A 25,481-nucleotide genomic window follows, 5' to 3' on the forward strand; every position below is an offset into this window, starting at 1 on the left:
AATTACAATCACTGAAATATGCATATAAAGCAAAGATGCAAAGCCCTACCCAAAATTCCCTTTTCATATGTCCACTTCAATGAATAAACATTAATTTCCTTTCATCCCGTTACTTCACACAAAAATCATCAAGGAATAAGTTGTCATTATAATACTGATAGTTAAACAGAAATGCAGAACTTTGCCCACCCTCCACCTCCCGCAGTGTAATAGTTGTGATACTGATCCCCTACCTCCTTAATCTCTTTGGTAGCTTCTCAGATATGATATGCCAAGGTAGTTCTGTTTTCTGATTCATCAGATATGTAAGTACCAAAATGCAAGTGCCCCCTTTTTCTGATAGAACTAAATCCAAAACCATTACTTTCTGCAATGCTACTGTATGAACAGCCATCAGTTCTCCTGAGAACTTGGTTAATGCCTGTTGTTATTAACTTGGTTAATACGATCCAACGTCATTATCAATCTCACAGTCCCAAATCATGGAAAGGCAATCATGCAGAATCTCTCAGGCTCTGTTAGGGACCTCGGCTGCTGTCGGACTAGAGGGTGATAAGGCAGTGACACCGAGTGTCACGTGTTGGGCACTACATGGATAAGACATACTTGGGCAACATGCCTGGCAGCCAGGGATAGGCCCAATAACCACATACCCAATAAGTGCCATTCAGCAGACGCAGGGAGGACTGAGATTTGTCAGTTTCGTACCTTTACTGCTCCCCAGGAAGGGGCCCTTGTCTGTCCAGTTGCAATGACGTTACCTGATGTCAGCATTTCAGTTCCAGAAACAACATCTTGAATCCCTCTTTCACTGAGAAGCCATCAACGTACAGAATTGAATTTTGTCAGGGCACTATCCAACAGGATGTCATTGGTCTCCATGTTCTTGAATTAAGACAGCTGTATCAGGGATTCTTAATGCAGGTGCAATACACAATGTCACCTTTAAAGTTTAAAACACTTTCAGTTGTGCTTCATTAAGAGTCACAGGGTCATTGTACACTACTTGTCCTTCAGCAGACCAGAAAGCATTTGAGCAATAGTCGATTGATCTGCTACATTAGTTAGCAGTGGTTTCATTTGACATACAGTAGGCTGTCAATATTTTGTTTCATCACTGTCATTCTCACAAGTCATGTTCATCCTGTAATTCCACGCAGTTGAGATGGTGTCGCTGTTCACCTGGTCCTGTAATTCTCCTGAGTTTGAATGGTGGCGCTGTATAGGGAGGCTGTTCGATGTGAGCCGCAATTCCTTGGGCTGAGCTTCAGGAGGTGGTTTTCTTAGGGTGGAGCACCAACAGTAACGTCACTAACAGGACTGCCCACTTGAAGTCAGGCAGCACTTCTCCATTCTGTTTTAGTTTGTTTTGAATCTTCAAACAATGCGTTATCAATTGAACTACAGTGTTCTTTCACTCGTTCGGTTAACAAAAATATTTGCTCTTTAGAATTTTCACATTCACTACTGTGCTTTCTTTGTAGTTTATTACGTTTGGTATTTTTTTCCCCCAATTAGTAAAAGACTTCACTTGCCTTGTTAATTTTCAATTGCTCATACATTTTACTAATCGTTTTAAATCGTTCCATTTATCCATTCTACTAAGCTGCTGAATGAGAATGGTAGCTACAATGGAAAAGTTGGTCAATCAGTATGGTTTTACATACTGCTTTTATTACTTTCTCAGTAGTGGATACCGTTGTCGCTAGGCAGTTTCCAAGGGATCCTGAACCTCGGGATGATTTCCTTCAATAATCATTTAGCTACTGTAACTGCATCATTCCTTTTACAAAGAAATGCTTCAACCTATTGTGAAAAAATATCACTAATGATCCATACATATTTATAGCCTTCACACAAACGGAACTCTATAAAATCCATGTGTAAATGCATAAATAGTCAATCAGAGGGTGGTGTATGAGATCCTTCCATCTTCACTAGTTTCCCTGGATTTTGTAAAATACTCATCATACATTGTTCAGAAACTTGATTTACAGCTTGCGATAAACCAGGGACAAAGTAGGTCTGACTTTATACAATCTACCAATCCCCTCTTCAGCCTTTGTGGAAGAGGAGACTTTGCCTTGGGTTAATGGTGATTTATGCAGCTCAGCTGTGAGCATCTTACCTGCTTCATTTGGCTGGAGAGCCGAAAGTTGCAATGGGACTTTGGAGAGTAAAAGTTCCACATCAGCACTGAACAACCCTCCTACAACTTCCTGCTCAATGGTTGCTCCTATTGTACTGGGGATTGTATTGTACCCCCTTCCAATCGCTACAGACTCCAGCAAGTTGATTCCAGGACCTTCTGTCGTGGAAATGACACTGGTCCAAAGTCCTTTGATGCCTTACCTCTGGAAAGTGCGAGAGTTAGGTGGAGTTCCCTGATCTCCACACCTTTGCTCTTACACATCCCCACATATTTGTTCCTCTGAACTGGCTGACCTGGAGTATAATCCTTGCAAAGTGATTACCACTCTCTTATTCCTATATTCCACCCCATTATATTTGGCTCTGGATAAACTTGTCAGAGCATCCTCACTAAATAGTGCCATGATGTTCTCAATTGCTCTGTACATCAGCTGGAAGAACAGCACAATGGTGGGTGGTAAAACTTGGTTAACATTAAAAAAATGTAATTTCATTACTCTCAGTAGACTTAGCATTGTGACACTTGTACCACTTCCTTGTGGCTTCACTCTAGATGATACAATGCAAGCTGACCATTATCCTTGGCAGGCAAATGTGGTCTATGGACAGAATGAAATTAATTTTCTTTTCCAAAAAAGATCTTAAAAATGGGGTATCTCATCCCAAAAATCCCAACATGAAAGAAGCTTCAGGGAGGGGTGGTGCCAAAAGCTGTTTGGCTTGTTGGAACATTATAAACAAAATGGTTTCACTATTAGCGTTCGGTCTCAGTTTACAGGTAGCCAGTCCAGCAAGCTTTTGAATACTGCACAAACAATCCAGAACAACTGAATCAGTTACCTGTGAAGCTTCCTCGGTCATTATCCAAGAAGGAAGATGCTTGCCCTTGATCAGTGCCTGACACACGAATGTTCTTAATTGATGATAATTGTCATTCTTCAGATTTATGGCAGTTTCAATCTTATGGGGAGAAAAGCAATATATTCATATGCATTAAATAAACATTTTGATTCTAATCTAACAAACCTCTAACTCAAACATTTTCCTGCACAAAATTCCTGTTACAAATTGGCTTAAATGAACTTCCAACGTATCCCAGTGGCGGGGAAATAAACCTAATTATGTGAAGTAGTAGAGAATGGTAATATATTACACAGATATGGCCATATTTGTAACGCTAACAGCTAGGTTCTTGGTCAGTAAGAACAACTGTGGGTTGTGGTGCAATGGATAGGGTGTTGACTTTTTGCTGTGTGATCAAGTTATTCAAAGGTTGTGGGTTCGAGTCCCACCAGAGTTAGGATGGCACAGTAGCGTAGTGGTTAGCATAATATTAATACAGCACCAGCAACCTAGGTTCAATTCTACTGCTATCTGTAAGGAGTTTCTACATTCTTCCCTTGACCATGTGGGTTTCTTCTGGCTTCCTTCAACATTCCAAAGACGTATGGGTTAGGAGGTTAATTACCCACATGGGTGTAATTGACAGAGTGGGCCTGTTGGTCCTGTTACCATGCTATATCTCTAACTAAATGAATAAACATACTAGTAAACTACGTAAAACCTTGACACAGAAAGTAGGCTAGTACCTAAATCATAAGAGATGGGTCTAAATAGTGGAGAAGATAGGCAGATTGGTCTAGGAAGGGAATTCTGAAAGATTAAAAAAAAAATTCACAGGATGACAGCTATTATTTATTGGCCATCTGTAATTGCCAAGAGGTCGTAATTAACCACTTCATGAACCAACACGGTCCTTATAGTGAAGGTACTCCCTGTATGCAGTTAGGTAAATTGTTCCTAGACTTGACCTGGCAACGATACCAGAATGGCAATCCTCCCAAACCAAGTGGCAGAACTTGTTTTCACCACTGTTCTTTGGTGCAGCAGAGATCTGGGGTTTGAGATAAGTTGTCAAGGTAATTTTGGCATAACCTCGCAGTGTTTTCTGTGGATGGTATATACTGGTGGTAGAGGGAGTGAATGCTTAAGATGGTGAACTCGAAGTGACCTTTATCCTGGATAATGTGGAGTTTTCAATCTTGTTTGAGTTTGACATATTCCTTAGGATAGAAGGCATGACACTGAAGAATACTGAAGATGTTTGGAATTATGATACTGCTCTGAAAACTCCAACATTTATGCCTCATCTTCTCATTGTTCTTTGAATGAAGTAAGACTTCAGGCTTTCGAGTGTCCTCCCCTTGAGGCCCTTGACTTCATTTTGCCAGGGCTCCTCAAGTAGTACCCTTGGTGAAATGCTGCCTTAAAATTAAAGTCCTTCTCTCCTCATCTCTGAAATCCCACACCTTTGTTTCATCCTTGGACCAGGGCTAATTGAGATTAGAAATCAAATGGTCCTTGCAAAAACCAAACATTCAGCTTATTCATGAGTGATAAAATATCCAAAATGCTGGAAAGACTTAGGTCACTTTAATTTCCCACCCCACTTCCATTTGGATCTGTCTGTGGCCTCCTGACAGACAGGTCAAAGTGGGAGAGGTAATGACAAGTTTAGCTGAGTCTTGTTTCAGTCAGAGGAGGGATACCTTTACTATCATCTGCGGTAAAACAATAGTAGACATGACTTTGTTTGAGGCAATAACATTCTGGGGGGATTCCACAAAGAAGCAATGATTAGTTCACTGGCTGAGTCCAGAGAGGTAGCACTGGGTGGGCTAATATGCCTGGACAGAAGTTATTCATGGTGTCTGTATCTATAATAAATAATTAACAGAGAAAATATATGGTCCAGTGGCGCAAAAGAAGAACACTGAGTTATCACTATTATTTAATGACGATTATCTATGCTTACATACAAGTTCACTTATGGTTATTGGAAAACCGATTTCAGAGATTCACATCCTGTAAAATTGCACAACTTGGTGGATAACAGTATTCTACAAACTGGAACATCTCATTTGCCTCAATGACTTTTAGAAGTCTACTGGACTTCTACACTATCTGCTCCTCTAATTCCCACTGACTATTCCCAGGACTACTTTAAAGAGAAAAACCACAAGGAAGCTACTGTGACATTGTTATGTTCCGAAGGTGTCTTCAATAGTAACTGTGAAATAATTAGAACCTTATCTGCTGGCTCTTCATACAAGTCTTGAAACTTGTAGGGAGATCTCTAACTTGAAATTTGTAGACGCCTTGAATGGTGCCGCAACAACAACCTCTCACTCAAAGTCAGTAAAACTAAAGAGGTGATGGTTGATTTCAGGAAGGGGACGGAGGGTGAAAATACATCAGTGCCCATTGGGGATCAGCGATGGACAGAGCCATCAGCTTTAAAATCCTGAGCATTAAGATATCAGATAATCTGTCTTGCAGCCAGCACATAGCTGCAATCCTCAGGGAAGTGTGCTAATGTCTTTACTTTGTTAGGAGGTTAACACTGTAACAAACTTGACAGATGCACTATTGAAAGTGTCCTGACTAGTTGCATCATGGTCTGGGACAGCTGTTCAACTGGGCAGGAATACAAGCAGCTGCAGGGAGTAGTAGACTCTGCCCAATAGATCATGAATACTCTTTCCTCATCGTAGGATCGGCATGAGGTGGTGCCTCAAAAAAGCAACAACTATCATCAGAGGTCCCCACCATCGGGCAGGAGGTACAGAAGCCCCCAGGTACGGCAACCAACCAGCAAAACCCTAATCACTACAGTTTAGTAACATTATGACCACTTTGCCATAAAATGTATATTTTTTGTTCTTTCTCGTAAAAAGTATATAATTGACGTTCTTCTTGTGAATGCTGCTTATATATATTACCGTAGATTCCGGACTACAGAGCGCACCTGATTAAAAGCCGCTGGCTCTAATTTTAGAAATAAAATCAATTTTTTACTTGTACAGGCCGCACCGGATTTTAGGCCGCACCGGATTTTCGGCCGCACCGGATTTTCGGCCGCAGGTGTCCCACGTTGTAATATGAGATATTTACACAGAAAGATATTACACGTGAGGATTTTTTAACTTTTAATTAAATCCATATGGTAACATAAACAAATACATATTGCAAATGCTTTTTTCGAACCGTGCCTGTAACGCGGCTACTTTTAAATATACGTTGCGTATACTTCTTTACTGAACAACATTCCAATATCTCCTAACGACTGGTAAAAAATATATATACTGCAGCCTACCAGGAAAAGTTATTGATCGCCTTTAACTTAAAAGCAGCGTTTTCGCTCCGCCGCTCGCCCCCCTCCTTCCCGTTTATCGCAAACCGGTATCCCACAAGACGCGGCGAAACCGGGTGTGACGTCATAGCATCCCGCGATGTAGTACAGAAAACAAATATAGTTAAAACAGTTCTAACTTTAACTAACAAATGAATTACTAAGCGAAAATATTATAAACTAAATAACTGCCATAAAGGCAGCACAATGCGTTTCTTCGAGTGTTTTCCATGTTGATGAGGGTGAGTACAAATGACTGATTTACAATAATTTAATTGTGAAAGTGCGCTTGATTTATCGTACAATTTCATTGGACCTCTGTGAACTACTCATCAATTTTATTGGTCTACTGTTACGAGGCAAAATGTTTTTGGCGGCATGAAAAAAAACCATGTATTAGCCGCTCCGTATTAAAGGCCGCAGAGTTCAAAGCTGTTCAAAATGTGGGAAAAAAGTAGCGGCTTAAAATCCGGAATCTACGGTATGTACCTGTGATGTTGCTGTAAGTTTTCCACTACACCTTGCATGTGAACTTAAAGTCAACTTTACCTTTGAAGTCTGTGTCATTCCCTAAAATTCAAGATAATTTATTAAGTTACCTCCATTTCTGTCACATCTTGATGATGTAATGTAAAGTCACCTCTGAGCCCACTTTCTGAATCTGAAAAAGATCAAGAATTGGTAGTTATGTCATTACACTGACGACCTTTGGAAAGCTATTACTTTCAGCGTTAGTTGGAAATTTCAATGGTCAAGTCAGAGGAGTATGCCAGAGAAACAAGGTTATTAAGATTAGTCCCTACAAAGTACTATTCTGAAATCATGTTCCAAGTATTAAGCTTGAGCCTTTTCTCAGACCATATCCATCTGTATCAACAATCATTTCAGATTCATTTATCATATGTACTTCAAAGCATGCAGTGAAATGCCTCGTTTGCATTAACAACCCATGATTGATGATGATCCACTAATTTACACATTTATTTTATGTCTTATTTAGCTGCAGTTTGGGATGAAAAAGAAAAGCATTTAGGCCTGAACTACCTAGTCTGACAACAGGTCAGTCTAAAATTAAGACAAAGATCACTGGTCAATAATTTCTTTATTATAAAATTACAAAAATTACAGTGCAGGAGATCATTTATCTGTCAAATTCATACTAGTTTTTTTGGAAGAGCAATCCAGCTTATCCAACTTCACCCCATACTCCGAGCATTTCATTTCTTTCAGTTACTTTGGCAGCATCCTTTGGGACGCCACAATGGAGCTTATTATACTACCACCCCCAGAAGGACCTTACAAGCCCACCATTGTGTTAAAAAGCTTATCCTTGTGTAACTTAAGGAACTTTCACCAACCAGCCTCATTCTATGTCCTCGAGTTTTCGCTGCTGCTGCTATTGGGGTCAGTTTCTCTGTTCTTCTTCATGGTTTTCAAAACGTCTATCTGATCATAAGACGTGGGAAGCAGAATTAGGCCACTCGGCCCATCGAGTCGGCTCTACCATTCCATCATGGCTGGTTTATTATCTTTCTCAACCCCGTTCTCCTGCCTTCTCCTTGTAACCGTTGACACCCTGACTAACCAAGACACTATCAACCTCTGCTTTAAATTTACTCAATGACTTGACCTCCACAGCCGTTCAATGAATTCTACAGATTCACCTTCTGTCTAAAGAAATTCCTTCTCATCCCTGTTCTAAATGGACATCTCTCTATTCTGAGGTTGTGCCCTCTGGTCCTAGACCCACCCACTCTGGAAACATCCACTCCGTTAAGGCCTTTCAATGTTCAATAGGTTTCAATGAGGTCTCCCTTCATTCTTCAAAACTCGATATATCGAGTATATGCCTAGAGTCATAATTTAATCTTTTGTTCTTGGAATCATTCTCGTGAACCTCATCTGGACCCTCTCCAATGCTAATGCCAGCACATCCTTTCTTTGATAAGGGGCCCCAAACTGCTCACAACACTCCAAGTGCAGTGTGACCAGTGCCTTATAAAGCTTTAGCATTACATTCTTGTTCTCATATTCTTATCCTCTCAAAATGAATGCTAACATCGCATTTGCCCTCCTCACCACTGACTCAGCCTGCAAGTTAACCTTTAGGGAATCCTGCACAAGGACTCCCAAGTTCCTTTGCACCTCGGATTTTTGAATTCTCTCCTCACATTTAGAAAACAGTCTGCATCTTTAATCCTTCCACCAAAGTGCATGACCATACACTTCGCTATACTATAATCCATCTACCAGCTCTTTATCCATTCTCCCAATCTGGCCAAGTCCTTCTGCAGACTCTCTGCTTCCTCAACACTACCTATTTCTCCACCCACCTTTGTATTTTTTTTCCAAATGCGGCCACAAAGCCATCAATTCCATCATCCAAATCTTTGACACATAACATGAAAAGAAGTGGTCCCATACCGACCACTGTGGAACACAACTTGTCACCGGCAGCCAACTAAAATAAGACCCCTTTATTCCCATTCTTTGCCTCCTGCCAGTCAGCCAATCTTCTATCCACGCTTGTATCTTTCCTGTAAAACTATGGGCTCTTATCTTGTAAAGCAGTCTCATGCGCACCACCTCACCAATGACCTTCTGAAAATCCAAATAAACACCACCCACTGATTCTCCTTCAGCTTCCTGTCTGTTATTTCCTCAAAAGAACCTCAACAAATTTTGCAGGCAGGATTCCCTTTAAGGAAATCATGCCGACTATGGCTTACTTTATCGTGCACCTCTAGGTACCCCAAAGCCTCATCCTTAATAATGGACTCCAACAGCTTCCCAACCACTGAAGTCAGGCTAACTGGCCTATAATTTCCTTACTTCTATTTCCCTCCCTACTTAAAGAGTGGAATGATATTTGCAATTTTCTGGTCCTCTGGAGCGATTCCAGAATCTAATGATTCTTGAAAGGTCATTACTAATGTCTCCACAGACTTTTCAACTTGCTCTTTCAAAAGCCTGGGATGTAGTCTATTTGGTTCAGGTGACTTCAGATCTTTCAGCTTCCCTTAGTAATAGCAATTAAACTCAGTTCTGACCCTGACACTCTTGAAATTTCTTGCATACTGCTGGTGTCCTCAACAGTGAAGACTGATGTAAAATACTTAAATATGTCCACCATTTCTTTCTCCCCATTACTACGTCTCCGGTGTAATTTTCCAGTGGTTCTATATCCACTCTCGCCTCTCCTTTGCTCTTTATACATTTGAAAAAAAAACCTTTTAGTATCTTCTTTGATATTATTGGCTAGCTTACCTTCACATTTCCCCTCCTCTTCACTTTTCTTTTGTTGCCGTCTGTTGGTTTTTCAAAGCTACCCAATCCTCTAATTTCTCACTAATTTTTGCTATGTTACATGCTTTCTTTTTCATTTTATGCTTCTCTTTGACTTCCCCTGTCACCTATAGTCGCCTGAATCTCCCTTGAGAAGACCTTTTCATCTTGGGGTTGTATCTACCTTGTGCCTTTTGAATTGCCCCCAGAAATTCCAGCCAATGCTGTTCTGCCGTCATCCCTACTAGTGTCCTCTTCCAATCAACTTTGGCCAGCTCCCCTCTCATGCCCTTTACTCCACCATAATACTGATACATCCGACTATCTTATCCTTCCTGTAATCTCTGCCTCCTAAGGGTTCCTGTAACTTAATCTTCCTAATCAAATCTGGTTCATTACACAACGCCCAATTCAATGTCGAGTGGGCACAACCAGAAGCTGCTCTTAAACATCATCTTGTAGGTATTCTACAAATTCCCTCTCTTGGATTCCAGCACCAATCTAATTTTCCCAATCTACCTGCACATTGAAATCCACCATGACTATCATAACATTACCCTATTACATGCCTTTTCAGTTTCTTGTTGAATTTTATATCCCACATATTGGCTAATGTTTGGGGGCCTGTATACAACTCCAATCAGGGCATTTTTACCCTTCCAGTTTCTTAACTCACCCCACAAGGATTCTACATCTGATGATCCTTTGTCACCTCTTTCTATTGATCTGATTTCATTTTTTGCCAACAGAGCCAACCTCCCCACCTCCCGCCTATCTGCCTAGCTTTAGCTGAATCAAGGTTATACATAAATTGCAAAAAATTCAAGGGTCAGGCAGTGTCTGTACGAAGAGAAACATAAAACAGAAAATTTACAGCACATTACAGGCCCTTCAGCCCACAATATTGTGCCGACCATGTAACCTACTCTAAAAGCAGCCTAGAATTACCCTTCTGCATGCCAACAGTGCTAAAATTTCAGTTTTCCCATGAAGAATCTAGAAAAAGTAAGTTTAACTCTATTTACCTTTCTTCAGATGTTGCCAGAATGCCTGAGCATTTCATACTTTTTCAGTTTTTATTTCAGATTTTCTGCACCTGCAGGTTTAATTTTAATTTCCAGTGTTTTGCATCCTCTTGAAGGCAGAGGAGCAATACAACAGAATCAGTCAACCTTCTTCACTAACAGTGGATGTAGCCAAGCCTTAGCTTCTCACAACTGCCTGTCTTCTTTAGCATCTTTATAAAAATTAACATGCAAAAGCTACAGGCTGAAGTAATACTGAAGTCATAAATGAACATCTGACAAGCAACACCAAAAGTTTACCTGAAGTACTCAGATGTCTTTCGGTAATTTCATCTAAGCCGCAGTACAGATCTTCTTCCTCATTTCTAGGTAAATAGAAATGGCATAAAACATGAACACTCTAGAAAATACTTCATAACATTAAATATGAAGGTCAAATAATGTATTAGCTCACGAAACAGGTTGCAAATATAGCAAACACGAGGAAATCTGCAGATGCTGGAAATTCAAACAACAACACACACAAAATGCTGGTGGAACACAGCAGGCCAGGCAGCATCCATAGGGAGAAGCGCTGTTGACGTTTTGGGCCGAGACCCTTTGTCAGGATGTCAGGGTCTCGGCCCGAAACGTCGACAGCGCTTCTCCCTATGGATGCTGCCTGGCCTGCTGAGTTCCTCCAGCATTTTGTGTGTGGTGCTTGGATTTCCAACATCTACAATTTTCTCTTGTTTGTGATTTACAAAATTCTCAATAATTTGGATTTAGAATGGAGGGATATGAATGACATGTAGGAGCAAGACATTTAGTATAAATTGGCATTAAGGTTGGCATAACACCTTGTGCTGAATGGCCTGCCCAGTGCTGTACTGTTCTGTGTTAAATATTCTTGTAGAGCAGCCAGACATTTTTTTAATATGATAAAGATGTACGACATCTTTGCCCGGTCTAGATCTTAATTAAACCTGGCACCACCTGCAGTTTTGAAATTACATTTCCGATTCCTGTGCATCAGCAATGTTACTTTACATTACCTGGCGAACTGCACTGCAGTGTTTGCATCACTGGGCATTACACTGCCGGTCATACTGGTGTAGATATCAAGGAGATCCATTGGTTTTTGAGCATTCATTAAAGAAAGATCTTCACTGCTATCACATTCAGCTAAAGGTCCAAGTTCATCCATTTGATTATTGAGTTGCAGCAGAACAACAGAGTTCCTGGAAACATCCTGGTCACCCCCACTTTGTGGTATCTTACTGGAGCTTTCCGTCCGAGTGTCAGTGGTGACTTGTTCCTTTAGCTCCATTGTTTGTTCTTTGCCAAAGAGACTTCTGTTAGAGGCGGTGTCTTCCTCAGATGTTAATCTGTCATTGGTCAAGAGTTTTATATAAATATAATTTACAACCAATCCAGCAGCTGACACTACAGCAAAATAAAACAACACATAATCTGCGACACAAAATACTGCTTCAATACCAGCACAGATCCGGTTCAGAAACTGCACAATGTATTCCATTCCCAATGGGTGTCACCTTGGGTGCAGCTGCAGAAAGAAAAAAAGATAAATACTAAATTTTCAATTAGAAAAACAAAACACTAACTGATTTTAGAAGTAATTCATTAAATATATTACGTTACTGCAGGGATTGCTGTAATATGTCTGGAAGAGTTAATGAATCCTGAATGTCTGTGAATTATTTTCTTCTATTATCAACCTCCCACTTCAATAGCAATTGTCAGAAAAACAAATAAACCCATGATCTACAAAGTGAAGTCTGAAGAATCACATGTTTTTTAAAATCCATTATGGACATCAGAAACTCACGGATGGACGTTCTTATACAACAGAGTTTTCGCCTGATCCAGTGGTTAGCGACAACCTTAGCCTGCCACTTTGGTGTTTGGAAGGTGTTATGGGGAAGCAGGAAGTGGATTCAGGGTTTGGTAAGTGAAACAGAAAACACTGATTATGAATAAGCACATTAACCATTTGTTTACAGACAAACAGAAAAACTTTCAACCAGACATCCAAGTCAGACAAGTACTTGTCGAATCCAGCCTAAGTTATACAAATCACCACACGAAACATTCAGTAACACTTCAGACAAAACAGGTACTTCATTAAGGATTCCCGAATTACAAGACGACAAAACTAACATTTGACAGTACTCAGCTGAGTGTGCACGTGGGCCCTCCAGCAGTGATTCTTCAGCACTGGTCTCTACTTCAGTGTGAAGATGAGCTCCTGGAGACAAAGATAAAGCCAGCAAGTCTCTTGCACGTGCCATTCTTATACCCCCGAGGCACCCAGAACCGGACACCAGTGCCATGGCACACAAGGCAACCAATGGGAAAGAGCAGGGCATCCTTTGAACAGGCTAATCAACAACCGGTATGATGCAAGTGACTTTCAACCAGCAAGTAAACTAACTACTCAATCACAAAAGGCAAGCAACCCAATTTCGTAGGTTACTAGTTCAATGCTTGAAGTAAGAGTCTGCAAGGAGCTCAGTCACCTACATCTGCGAAATTAGCACTAAACTCCCCGAGAACAAAATTAAAGGGTGGATTAAATTTTTAAGCATCAGGGTCTTAAAACCAGACTGCAGAAGGCCCCTTGGCAGTTTGGTGAGAGGTCAGAAAGCAATATCCTATCACCCTTGACAAAGATGTTGTTGTTAACATAGCAGGTAAAGCTCTACACCACTGTACCTAACCGCATTTCACCACACAAGAATTGCAACTGGAATCGCTTTATTATTGTCACGTACTGAGGTTCAGAGAAAAGCCAGTCTTGCAAACTAATACTTCTCTAGGCACAGAAAACAAAACTGCACAATAACCAAAGTGCTTCTCTAAAACAGAAAACAAACAAAATCCTTTTGCATAGGAATATTTATCATTTTTTTTCATGATTAAGAAGTATTGCACTTTTCTATTCTTGCAAACGTTGCCCTACTAAAAAGGAATCTTCCCTTATTGTGGATTGTGAGTGACTGCAGATCAAACACTGATCCATGTCCCTCCACAAGTACTAGTTGAAAAGAGCTCCTTAATTCAACGCACCATTTAGAATATACGAAATAGAAGCAGGAGTCGGCCATCTGGCCCGTTGAGTCTGCTCCGTCATTCAATAAGATCATGGCTGATCTGGCCATGGCATCGTCTCTACCTACCTGCCTTTTCCCCATAATTCTTAATTCCCCTAAAATGCAACTCTATCCAACCTTGTCTTAAATACATTTACTGAGGTAGCCTCCACTGCTTCATTGGGCAGAGAATTCCACAGATTCACCGCTCTCTGGGAAAAGCAGTTCCTCCTTATCTCCATCCAAAATCTATTCCCCCGAATCTTGAGGCTTTGTCCCCTAGTTCTAGTACTAGTTAGTACTAATTTCTTATTCTTTAACCAATCCCTATTCATCCTAATGGGTTGACTCTCCAACCTAACAAGCCTAGAAAGAGAGTGGTAGGTCTGGCCGAGTTGCTTATCAGTCACTGAGCCAAACACATTCCAAGTATCTGGTCCCTTATAAGCTGTGGGGAGTAAGTATTGCCAGGCCTTTGTGTCAATGGGAATTGGATTCCACCAGGTAGCATAGCGGTTAGCGCGATGCTATTACAGCTCCTGGTGACTGTATGCGTTTGTCAGTACTTCAGTTTCCTCCAACAGTTCAAAGACGTACTGGTTAGTACTAATTGGTCATCGTGCAGTGATTAGGCTAGGGTTAAAAAGGTGGGTTGGTGGGTGGCACGGCTCATTGGGACGTAAGAGTCTCTTCGCTGCTGTATCACCATATAAATAAATATTTTCAACATTCCAACTCAGCCAAGACTATCCACTAAACAAGATGGCAGAACAACCAGTGGCCTTAGCTGAGTGAGACAGTGGGCTTTCCCTGATTCTCTGGCTCAGTCTAGTTATGGAATAAGGAAAGATGTTTGGCAGAAGGCAAAGTAATTTAGGTAAATATTTCCCAATTTTAATTGTTTACTCAAATTACCAACCGGTAAGAAAGAACTATTTGGGCAAATAATTAAATGATAAATGAATGTGGCCTCAATGCATTTTTAATTTGTAAATATATTTTCTTTTCGAATTGCTGCTTTTAACCCGATTACTGACACAGTAACTCTGGTGATGCAGACCTAAGAGAATGAAAATGGTGGAACCTGGAGCAAAAATAAACTGCAGAAGAACTCCGGAGGTCAGGCAAAATCCATAGAGGAGAAGGGAGGGCTGATGGTTCAGGCTGAAAACCCTACACCAGAAATCAGGCATGTCCTTTGAAATGATGAACAGGTACAAGTCAGCTCACCATCTGAAGGCATACAGTCTAGAACCTCACCATACATACCTCTCTCTACAACTGGATCCTTGACTTCCTCATCAACAGACCACAAAGTCAAAATCTCAGAATCAGGTTTAATATCACCAGCAGGTATCAGGAAACGTGTTGCAATGTAGCAGCAGTACTTACAGGAAATGTATACAAGTTAAATTAAATATAAGTCGTGCAAAAACAGTAGTGAGGTTGTGTTCATGGGTTCAATGTCCATTCAGAAGGGAAGATGTTCCTATATCGCAGTCAGTGCAGATCAGAAATAACATCTCCTCCTTGCTGACAAGCAACACAGGTACACATCGAGAATGCATGTTTATCCCAGTACTCTCTACACTCACAACTGTGTGGCTAGGCACAGCTCAAATGCCATCTATAAACTCAGCGATGGCACATCTGTTGATGGTAGAATCTCAGAATCTCCTCCATTAGATTTCTGAGCAGTCCATGAACTATGAACACTATCTCACTTTCTTTTAGCACTATTTTTAAACAGTGCATTTCTTATTGTAACAGTATTTTTTTAAATCATTATCTTGTATGTATTGCTGCTATAAAATCAGTTTTAAGGCTGTCAGTGAAAACAAACCTGATTCTGATTCTGGAGAGTTTCCAAGTCACCCATGAAACAAAGAAAATTGCAGCAGTGCTTAGGGCTGATTCACCAAATTAGATAAATAATGCAACCAAGTAAACCATGTGTGGTTATTTAGCTGACTGAACTTAGTCAAGCATTTACCTGGTTACTTTTGTCATCACTTTTTTTTAAAAACATATTTGGAGATTTTTTAATATCATTGCAAGTTTGCCCCCATTCTCCATTTTGTTCTTAAGCAATTCTTGGTACCTTTCTTTTGCTGAAAACATATTGCTCCCAAATCCTTAGGTTCACATTTTGGCAACTTCATTTGACATCTCCTTGGATCCAATACTATCTTTTACTTCTACTTCTAAGGCTGCTTTTCCTTTTGTGTTTTTGCACCAGAAAGAAATGTACTATTGCAGACAGGAGAAAATCTGCAGATGCTGGAAATCCAATCAACACACAAAATACTGGAGGGTATTTGTCTAATGCCCATTTCTTTAGATATCTCCAAATCAGACACTTTATCAATCCTTTAATTCCCAACTTCCCTGAAATGCCCGAGAAAAATGCTATGGATTTCTTTCTTTCTATTAATCCACTGGGTAAAGGCTTAATATCCTTTATCCGTGATAAATTAGTATCCTTACAGCGTGCCCCTGCGGAGCATGACTTAAATATCCCTTTATCTGATGAGGTTTGGGACTCCATTCTCAAATCGGTTAATTCAACTTCTCTCTGTGCTTGCCACTGTCTTCTACAGTTTAAGATTGTTCTTAGGGCCCATATGTCCAAATCTAAATAATCTCGATTTTACCCTAATATTAGTCCTCTTTGTGATAAATGCAAAAGTGGCGAGGCTTCTCTTATTCATATGTACTGGACCTGTCCTAGCTTAGAGAAATTTTGGAAAGATGTTTTCATAACTTTATCCTGTATTCTGAATCACCATTTAGAACCTAACCCTTTAATTGCTCTGTTTGGTTTCTTGGGTGAGACAGATATACGTTTGAGTTCGACTAAATGTCGAATATTATCTTTTGCTTCTCTCCTGGCTAGACGTTTAATCCTCCTTAGATGGAGAGATGTTGCCCCATCCACGCATGCTCAATGGCTTAACGATATCATGTCCTGTTTTGACCTGGAAAAAATTCATTATTCAATTCTTAATTCGGATATAAAGTTTCATAAGGTCTAGGGACCTTTTATTGAGTATTTTCATAATTTTCCTCTTAATTTTTTTTCCAGTCCCTTGCTTTCAGCTCTTTTTTTTGGTAGTAGGCATTATTATCTTCTGTTTTCAAGTGTATTTACTGTTTTGGGGGTTTGAATGTTCTGATTTATATTTTCTACATTTTGTTTTGGGTGGTCTGGAGTTTTTTTTGTTGTGGGGCTTGGGGTGGACACTAACTTTACATGACTTCAACTTGGGTGCTTTCTCAATTATCTTATTTTGTATTATATTACTATTGTATGTTTATCTTGCACTGTACTAATTTCCTACTTTGTTTTTGGGTATTTTTTTTGTTTGTAGTGTTGTAGAAAATGCATTAAAAAAATCAAATAAAAAAATTAAAATACTGGAGGGTCTCGGCCCGGAACTTCGACCGTACTGGACCCTTTCCCATCGATGCTGCCCGGCCTGCTGAATTCCTCCAGCATTTTGTGTGTGCAATATTGCAGTTTTGTTGCTTCAATACTTTCGATGAAGCTCCCCTATGAAAAGCAACTCACTCCTCATAGCATGGTATTTTCCTTCGTTCAGATTAAGCGTCCAGGTTTTGGAAGCAGGATGGAAGAAGCCGTGGGCCGAGACGGCTGTGTTTGCGGACATGCAATGGATGATCAGACGGTGGTCAAATATTTAACAAGAGTTCGTCTGCATTATTGAAGAGCGCATTCCTCCCCCTCCCCCTACTGAAAGAGGAATGATGCTTACTGAATAACATTTTAACTATCAATTTATTACCAATCCTACCCAAAAGAGCTTTATCAATCAAGAAACGGCCTGCAGCTTCCCCGTGTACAGCAGCGAGAACACGAGCCGGCCCGACGTTTCTAAACACCTCGGCTGCTGTGACGCCGACCGGGGCCGGCCACAGCTCCGGCATGTCTGCCCCCTCGGAAAGCAAGAAGCAACCTCTATGCCACCCTGCAGGGCGTCTGAAAATGAAAGCCAGCGCTGTGGTACTGCAGTTAATGAGCTAGAAAAATAAAACATCGCAGCACAATACTTCCGTACTCGTCGCGCTGCGCCAGAACCCACGGCCGCCGCATTCCCACTGAACAAGGCAGAATTCCCGGTCGCTTTCCTACGGAGAGCGTCATCCATCCACCTACTCCCCGCTTCCTACCTGTTGCCGCGGCTCCCGTTCTTGCAGCTGCCCATCACAACAGCGGGGCGGGATCAGTGCAGACACGCTTCTTCCTCCGTCAGTCGTGTTAAACCCACTTCCCTTTGGGAGCAACATTTGAACAAATAAAGAACCGCGGATACGGGAAATCTGAAATAGCAGCAGTCAATGCTGAGGGAAACATTCAGCGGGTTAGACACATCTGCACGACCATTTTCCAGCATTCGTTGTTTTTTACTTAGATACATTATTGATCCCAAAGGAAATTTCAGTGTCACGGTAGCATTACAAGTGCACAGATATACAAATATTAGAAGAGAAGAAAGAAGGAATAAGTCACCTCAAACAGTCTAACAGGAGGGGTCATGACTTCCCCGGCTATAGGTTGACTCATAAAAGGAGCCTAACGGCCAAGGGTAAGGATGATCTCGTCTAGCGTTCTTTGGAGCAACGCAGTTCTCTTAGTCTATTACTGAAAGTGCCCCTCTGTTCAGCCAAGGTGGCATGCAGAGGATGAGAAACATTGTCTAGAATTGTCAGGAATTTCTAACAGCTTCCAGTGTGTCCAGTTTGACTCCTATAACAGAGCCAGTCTTTCTAAACAGTTTATTGAGCCTGTTGGCATCACCCGTGTTGATGCCAGTGCCCCAGCACACCACTGCATAGAAGATTGTACTGGCAACAACAGGCTAGTAGAACATGTGAAGGAGAGGCCTGCAAACTCCAAAGAACAAAGTGTGTGGAATGGGCTGCCGGCGACGGTGGTGGAGGTGGATACCATAGGGACTTTAAAGAGGCTCTTGGATAGGTATTGTATATGGAGCTTAGAAAAATAGAGGGCTATGGGTAATCCTAGGTAATTTCTAAAGTAGGTACATGTTTGGTGCAGCATTATAGGCCAAAGAGCCTGTATTGTGCTGTAGGTTTTCTATGTTTGTGACATCAATCTTCTCAGGAAATAGAGGTGACTCTAGTCCTTCTTGTACACAGCCTCTGTGTTGGTGCTTCATCCAAGTTTGTCATCCAGGTGCACCCCCAGATACATGTAGGTCCTCATCACAGCCACGTCCTAATCATTAATAGTAACAGAGAGCAGTGCAGGCTTAGTCTTCCTAAAGTCCATCACCATCTCCTTTGTCTTACTGATGCATATCTATACTAATTTTATTTTCTAGCATAGTAGCCTTCTTTGCCATGGTGATTCAAGTACACATCTAAAGAGCTAAGTTTTGTGAGAGCACCTGTCTTCACTGCTCCATCAAGCAGTGTGTTCCAGATTCCAATCCTTTGATTAAACAAAAATGTTCTATAACTCTCCTACTTCATACCTCAAACCCATGTGCTTTGGTTATATGCAGCTCTGCAGAGAGGGGAAAAATACATTATGAACCCTATCTACATCCTCTCATAGTTCTGTATACTTAAATCTGATTTCTCCTCGGCCTGCTCCACTTCAAGGAAACCAAACCCAATTTCTCTTCATTGCAGAAATACTCCATCTCAGCCAACATCCTGGTGAACTGTCTCTGCACTTTTTCCAATGAAATCACATCCTGGTATGACAACCAGAACTGCGTACAGTACTCCAGAAATGGCCTAATCAAGGTTTTACCTACTTGTACCATATCTTCACTGCTCTTATATTCCAAACACTGGCAAATGAAGATAGGTATCCTGAATACTTTCTTCACTACCTTATCTACCTGAGCTGCTATCTTCAGGGACCCTTGTACATTCACACCAAAGGTGCTCTATTCTTCAGTACTTCCTATAGTTCTACCATTCACTGTGTATATCGCATTTCTTCCCAAATGTGTAACCTCTTTCTTTGGGATTAATTTGCTATTTTTCGGAAACATCACTCCATAGCAAAATACTACCTTCTTCATTATCAATTTTCATGTCAATTGCAAACTTGATCAAACTTCCTGCATTCATATCCAGGTTGCTAATGTATATAACAAACAGTATGGGTTCAAGCTCCAATTCATTTTAAACCTGACTGGTGGTAAGTATCTAATCACAGAAACTACTCTGGATTAGCACCCTCTGCCTCCTATGACCTTGCCAATTTGAGATCAAAATTGCCTTGGTCACCTGAGTCCTTACCATTTGGATCAAGTTTGTCAACATTTAGAAATTTCCTGAAATCCATGTAAATTACATGAAGTGCACTACAATGCATATACTCGGCTCACTGCTATTACACTGCTGTTGCATGACAGTGTCGCAGGATTCAGCTCAAACCGTGTATCAAGTTTGCAGATGGCACAACAGTGCTGGGCCTTATCAATGATGATGAGATGGAGTACAGAGGAACTGGAGCAGCTGGAGAATTGGTATGAGGACAACAACCTAAGTCTGAACACAGAGAAGACCAAAGAAATCATTGTGGATTTCAGGAAGGTGCAAATGAACCATCCCTCTCAGTGAATACATGGCTCCTCCATAGAGAAAGTTAAGTGCACCAAGTTTCTGGGAATCCACATCATGAGGGATCTCACCTGGTCCTTTAATATCACCTCCCTAAACAAGGCACAGCAGCACCATTGAAGCAAGCAAGGTTCCCACCCCGCCCATCTTAACTGCATTTTATAGAAGCACCATTGAGAGCATCTTAACATGTTGTGTCTCCTTCTGATATGGGTGCAGCCAAGCATCAAACTGGAAGTCCCTACACATGACTGTGAGAATTGCTGAGAGGATCCTAGGGGGTCCCCCTACCAGTAATCAGGGAGATTTATCAGGAGCACTGCATATGCAGGGCCGTTGGCATTATTAAGGATCCCACCCATCCATCCAGCATCCTCTTTGACTTTCTACCAGCGGGCAGGAGACTCCGATGTACAAAAACGAGAACGGTCAGGATGGGGAAGTTTCTTCCCTCAGGCCATTAGGCTTCTGAACTCCCCGCCGCATCGCATTCAAAGTGTCACTGGTTAATCTGTTCTGTACCTTACAGTATTTAATTTATGCACTTTAGTTGTTTATTTATGTGCAATCCATCTGTAAAGTTTATCCTTAATTTCATCATATAATGTGGTTTGTGTGTGTTATGTGTTTACACCTGGGTTATGCTTTACGCTCTGGTTCGGAGAAAGGTTTCATTTGACAGTATTGACGTATACACTTAAATGACAATAAACTTGACTTGATTTAATTACTTTTACAAAAAATTCAGCCAAGTTAATCACGCAAAACTCCCCTTAACAAAAGCAATCTTAACTAATCACTGCCACAAGAAATCATATTAATCCTGAGCGAACATATTTTAAATAATTTTTCTATCACTGATATTAGTTTCACTGATCTTTAATTGTCTGGCTGATCTCTGCTGCCCTACTTGAATAAAGGTACCACATCTGCTATTCATCAGTCATCTTGTAGTGATAGATTTGTAACAATTTCCTCCCTGGTCTCCCACAGCTGCCTGAGATTCATTTAATCGGGACCTGGGGATTTATCCATCTTTAAGTTTACTAAAATATATACTAATTTGTTTTCAATGCTAATTTATTCTAAAATCCCATGATATCGTTCCATGAATTCTCTAATTACCATATCCATAGTGAATCATTCATTTAAAAACTCACCAGCTTTCTCCAGCTGCACACAGGATGTCACTTTGAACCCTACTCTTTCCCTGGTTAAATTCTTATCAGATATATGAATAAAATTATTTGGGACTTTCCTTAATCTTTCCTGCTAGTGCTATGTTATACCTTTCCTCACCCTTTCTACACATTTAAGAATTTCCACACCCAGCATAAAAACACATTTTATATTCCTGTAGAGCCTCTCGGTTTTCTGTTCTCCATACCTGCCAGAAACCTTTTCTTTTCCGACCTCTGATATCCTTTGACTGGTTCAACCAAAAGGTCCTTGGACTTATTAGGCATACTTACACCATTATGGGAACCAGTTGGGCCTAAGCACTCACTAATTCATCTCTGAATGACTTCCACAGGTTGTATGTTGACTTACCTTAAAGTTGCTTCTCCCACTGTCAGGCCCCATCTTATATTGAAATTAACAATTCCCACAATTCAGGACCTCAGAAACACTGGACCCTATAATTGCAGTGTTAAACATTAAATTAGTTTTGCTCATTGATGAGATAATTCCCTTGTTGGGCATACTTTCAGCAGACTTGCACATATAGGCCTTAACATCATCTAGAAGACATTCAGTCCAAATCTCTAACAGTGCAGATGTGAACTTCGTAGCCTGTAGGGCTACAGGCAACCTGGATCAGGGCAGGAATTTCACCAAATTATTCAGGTATGAGGACAGTGAGGGAGGTACATATGGATGCCCCAGCAATATGAATTAATTACCTGCTACTTGGTATTGATCTGCGTGTGAACATACGAAAACAATAGCACCCATCTACACCTCAGCCTATCAACTGCTGTAAGCTTACATCAATGTTTTGTTAACTGCAAGTTGAGTACCCCTTATCCGAGATGCTTGCGGCCATAAGTGTTTTAGATTTCTTTGGATTTTGGAATATATTATACATTGGAATTGCCATAATTCCTGACTCTGAATTTAATATACCACCGGTAAGCAGTCTTTGTCTTACACTTATTCATCACACATGTACTTGACAGTAAAAATTATTACTATTGTGTATGTGGCCTGGCTACACAACAATGCTATTAATAAAAATGCTGGAGATGGGAGCTAAGTTTCATGGTTCTTTACTGGCAAATCCGAACTCAGCACACACATATATATCAATACGCGCCTAATAGGGCACGCTCTATAGGCACCTAATAGTGCTTTCAACGACATGTTACTAAAACATATAGTAGTCCTTTATTATACTGTAGCCTACATGGTACACTCTTCCCCTTTTAATAGTGTATCAACTGTTTTATTTTGCTGGGGCTCTATACCCTTAACAACAAATGCCTACCATTTGTTTACTTAGTAACTTAATAATATCAAATTATAACAAGGTAACGTAATAATATCAAATTATAACAAGCCTTTTTTTAAACTTTTGGTCTAAGACCTATTTATAACTCAAGTCTCTTGGGGGGGGGAGGGGTCTTTGCCTCTCCGGGTAATGTCTGTCAATAACTTGTTTGTTTTAATACAGATTTCCATATAAAAGTCATGAAAAGTTGACTTCTGAGTACAGGGAGTTAAGAAGATGTGCACCTCCAACTTGCTAAGAGTTCTAGGCAGCAGCAGATTGCCTTCATATAATGAAGACTTCTCTGTGCAGCTGTCCTAGATATATACGCATCTTTATGCTATCACTTATCTTCCTTACCCATATCTCATTTGATCCAACTGAGCTAATTACACAGCTAATCTTCGTAATCTCCTTAGATTCCAAATAGATAGCCATATTTAGTCTATTTATGATACCATATATAAATATAACTTTCCATCTTCTATTCATGTGCTATCTATCTTTGTGCTAGTGATTCAGCAGGAGTGCTGGAAAGATGCTCAGGAGAAGACGGAGATGCTGGTCTTTTCGGAGATTTAAGCTTATTGAGAGTTCGCAGATCTTCCATTATTTGTTCATCTGTTAACAAGTAATTTAACTGCACAGGTGCAGGATTTCATCTTTTGTCTGTAATTGAAACAGGGTCATTAGGTCTCCTCCTTAGTTTCCTAGACATTATTGGCTTTACCTGCATAGAATCTCCTGTGAGTTCCATTGTTAGCCTCTCATTCTCAATCATCTTTTTCTTTTCTTCTAACACAATCTTTTCATCTTCAAATTCCTTCACTGCTGCTTTCTTCTCTTTAATATAATTCCTTTCCACTTGTTCTGTCTCCAGTTGCAGAAAAAGCTCTGCATTTCGTATTCCTTCTTTGTACTGTTGATCTAGTTTCTTCATTCTTTTCTGATACTCCTGCAAAGTGCCTTCCTGTAACTGCTGTAGCTGTCTCTTGAGAGATGTCAATTTCTCCTGGTACATCTGCTCCTTTACTTCCAGGTAGTCTTCATCATCCTGCTTACTGGAAATATCTGTCTCCCTTGCATCCTCTGTATCTTCATCCAAGTCGCGGCCACGGATACAGCATTCGTCCTTATCGTTGACGCTGTCTAGCTCCTCCTTGTCATTGTAATAGTCGACAATGGGTGAGAGGAGACCTGTGGACATCTTCCCCACCGAGCTGCCCTCCTTTGTTGACACATCTAGTACCTTGATGGTGTGCCAATCCAGCTGGATTCTCCTGAGCCATTCACATCCCAGCAATAGTGATCTTGCATTTTTCAGTACATAGAGGTTCAGCTGCTGTGTTTTGTCTCCGTAGTAATTTTATCTTTGGGATGCATTTTCTGTCCTATGTAAGTCTTCAGCAGTAGTTTAGTTTGTTTCAGAGGTATGTGAGTCGTTTGTAGTCGTGTACAGAGATCACTGTTAAAGCTGAGCCAGTGTCCAACTCCATTTTCAGTCTCACGCCTGCCACTTGTGGAGTGATCCTGATTACTCTTCCATCATCTGTCTCTTTCACGCTGTGAAGTTGTAGACATTTTCTTCCATTTTGTGTACATTGTTGTGTTTTCCTTTCTGGGGTTTCTTGTTTCTCTGTATTTTGTCCTCTTCTGCTGTTTACTCTGCCAGTGTGGCCCTGTTTGCCAGTTTCTACATTCTTTGTCTTTTAACCAACAGTCATCCGGGTCATGTGACCTGTTCCCACAATTTCTTTCCTTCATTTCTGCTCAGTGACATTTTATTTGTGGCATATTCTGGAGATTTTTGTTATATTTCAGAAGCACCCCGTGCTGCTGCTTCCATTGATATTGCAATGTTTAGCGCTTTCTCGAATGTAAGGTCTTTCACACAGAAGCTTCTTCTGTGTGGTTTCACAGTGCATCCCACACACTAACCTGTCCCTCAATGTGTCCGATAGACTAGCTCCAAATTGACAATGTTCTGATAATTTGCGCAATTTAGCACAATATTCAGAAATGCTTTCATTTTTGCTCTGATTCTGATTGTGAAATTTAAATCTTTTGGCAATGACCAGTGATTTGTGGTTTAATGCTGATGATGAGTGTCTATTTGCTTGAACATTTTGTTAACAAGCTCTGTAGCAAGCCGTATGTTTTTGCTCCCATAACACTGAGTAAGATGCTGGCTTTCTTTTCATCATTAACATCGTTAGACAATAGACAATAGACAATAGGTGCAGAAGTAGACCATTCGGCCCTTCGAGCCTGCACCGCCATTTTGAGATCATGGCTGATCATCTACTATCAATACCCGGTTCCTGCCTTGTCCCCATACCCCTTGATTCCCCTATCCATAAGATACCTACCTAGCTCCTTCTTGAAAGCATCCAGAGAACTGGCCTCCACTATCTTCCGAGGCAGTGCATTCCAGACCCTCACAACTCTCTGGGAGAAGAAGTTTTTCCTTAACTCTGTCCTAAATGACCTACCCCTTATTCTCAAACTATGCCCTCTGGTACTGGACTCTTCCAGTATCTGGAACATATTTCCTGCCTCTATCTTGTCCAATCCCTTAATAATCTTATATGTTTCAATCAGATCCCCTCTCAATCTCCTTA

The 25,481-nt window shown here is 40.7% G+C and overlaps 1 protein-coding gene and 1 pseudogene across 5 annotated transcripts in view; both read right to left on the reverse strand.

Annotated features, from left to right (window-relative positions):
- Positions 1-18,018, reverse strand: part of LOC140713800 (ubiquitin thioesterase otulin-like) — a 42,475-nt gene extending 24,457 nt beyond the window's left edge. Inside the window, exons 1-7 of one of the 5 annotated variants that reach the window (XM_073024347.1) lie at positions 17,937-17,953; positions 12,482-12,548; positions 12,133-12,199; positions 11,688-12,020; positions 10,954-11,018; positions 6,943-7,004; positions 2,992-3,111 (exon numbers count right to left, since the gene is read on the reverse strand). In XM_073024347.1, the coding sequence (XP_072880448.1) occupies positions 2,992-3,111; positions 6,943-7,004; positions 10,954-11,018; positions 11,688-11,962 (522 nt within the window). In that variant the 5' untranslated portion in view covers positions 11,963-12,020; positions 12,133-12,199; positions 12,482-12,548; positions 17,937-17,953. Of the gene's footprint in view, positions 1-2,991; positions 3,112-6,942; positions 7,005-10,953; positions 11,019-11,687; positions 12,021-12,132; positions 12,200-12,481; positions 12,549-17,816 lie in introns of all 5 variants that reach the window. The other 4 variants (XM_073024346.1, XM_073024345.1, XM_073024344.1 and 1 more) reach the window with 4 other exon arrangements.
- A 5,127-nt stretch (positions 18,019-23,145) lies between these two features.
- Positions 23,146-24,067, reverse strand: LOC140713981 (sin3 histone deacetylase corepressor complex component SDS3 pseudogene; annotated as a pseudogene).
- Between the last annotated feature and the right edge of the window lie 1,414 nt (positions 24,068-25,481).

The sequence above is a fragment of the Hemitrygon akajei genome, chromosome 20 (genome assembly GCF_048418815.1).
Source record: "Hemitrygon akajei chromosome 20, sHemAka1.3, whole genome shotgun sequence".
Classification (NCBI taxonomy): Eukaryota; Metazoa; Chordata; class Chondrichthyes; order Myliobatiformes; family Dasyatidae; genus Hemitrygon; species Hemitrygon akajei.